This window comes from Etheostoma spectabile, chromosome 15, assembly GCF_008692095.1.
Source record: "Etheostoma spectabile isolate EspeVRDwgs_2016 chromosome 15, UIUC_Espe_1.0, whole genome shotgun sequence".
In the NCBI taxonomy this organism is placed as follows: domain Eukaryota; kingdom Metazoa; phylum Chordata; class Actinopteri; order Perciformes; family Percidae; genus Etheostoma; species Etheostoma spectabile.
The window spans coordinates 1168624-1169865 of NC_045747.1; the positions used below are offsets into that span (position 1 = coordinate 1168624).

At 48.8% G+C, this 1242-nt stretch overlaps 1 protein-coding gene across 1 annotated transcript in view; it reads left to right on the forward strand.

Moving 5' to 3' along the window:
- prr12b (proline rich 12b) overlaps positions 1 to 1242 on the forward strand; it is a 40221-nt gene that overhangs the window by 37770 nt on the left and 1209 nt on the right. Inside the window, exons 16-17 of the mRNA XM_032537830.1 lie at positions 193 to 312; positions 715 to 812. Of these exons, the coding sequence (XP_032393721.1) occupies positions 193 to 312; positions 715 to 812 (218 nt within the window). The remainder of the gene's footprint in view (positions 1 to 192; positions 313 to 714; positions 813 to 1242) is intronic.

A 1242-nucleotide genomic window follows, 5' to 3' on the forward strand; every position in this document is an offset into this window, starting at 1 on the left:
TGTGTGTGGTGTGTGTGTGCATGCATGTGTTTGTGTGTGTGTTGATATAAATAACTCCCTAGGCCAGTGTGAGTGTGCATGTGCGTGCGTGTGTGCGTGTGTGTGTTGATATGAATAACCCTCCAGGCCAGTGTGTGTGTGTGTGTGTGTGTGCTGTGTTCAGGTCCTGAGCGCAGCGTGCTTGTGTTGTAGGAGCGCTGGGGGCGGGGGTCAGCAGCCGGGCCCTGAGGGAGATGTTCAGGAGCTACGTGGAGATGTTGGTCAGCACAGCGCTGGACCCGGACATGATCCAAGCCCTGGAGGACACTGATGGTGAGGACTCAGATGGAAGGAGACAGTGAAGGTGTAGTCCCACATGTCCAGCTCTGCCTCCACGGCGCTGTGGAGTAAGGACTGCAGAATAGTCTCAGGAAGGAACTTGTTTTGGTGCAAAAGAAGACGCCACATACAATATTAAATGAAATAAGCTGTTGACAAAATACAGTAACGTGAGTTATTTGGTATTCTGGTAATTCCCCTGCGTTTCTACTACGGCGCCAGGCCTTTTTCCACCAATAACAGTAATAATTGATTTTTTTTTTTTCTGCACAATCCTTTTTCACTGAAAACTGTGAGGCTAGAATGAGCCATGACTGGAGCACCAAACACTTTGGATTTGTTGTAAATGTAAAACTGGATTTAGATGTTGAGTGTTGTGCTCCCTTGACTCCTCAGACGAGCTGTACCTCCCCCCCATGAGGAAGATCGACAGCCTGCTCAGCGAGCAGAAGAAGAGGTTGTTGAGGAGAGTCAACATGAGCGTCCCACACCAGGTACACCTGCACATCCTGCTTGCTTTCCAGGACCTTCTCAAGTCAAAGTCTGATTGAAGTGACCGATGATTTACAATAACTCCATTTAAAACTAGCTGTCGACAAGTGATGTTGACGAGCTTCCTGGTGCCTTCAGGGAACTTCATTCACTCTGGGTCTCTCTGAACTGATTGATTGACAGACGTCAGTCACTTCCCAATCAGCTGCACAATCCAACCCCCCCTCGGCTGGATCGAGACGACAAGGAGAGACAGAAAGAGAGAGAGCTGAGGGAGCAGAGAGAACAACGAGAGAGGGAGCACAGGGAGAAAGTAGAAGGAGAGAGAGAGGAGAGAGAAGAAAAGGGAGAGAAACAGGAGATGAAGCAGAAGGAGAGTGACAGGAAAGAAATAGAGAAAGGAATAGGGAAAAGGAATGGGAGAGTGAAAGA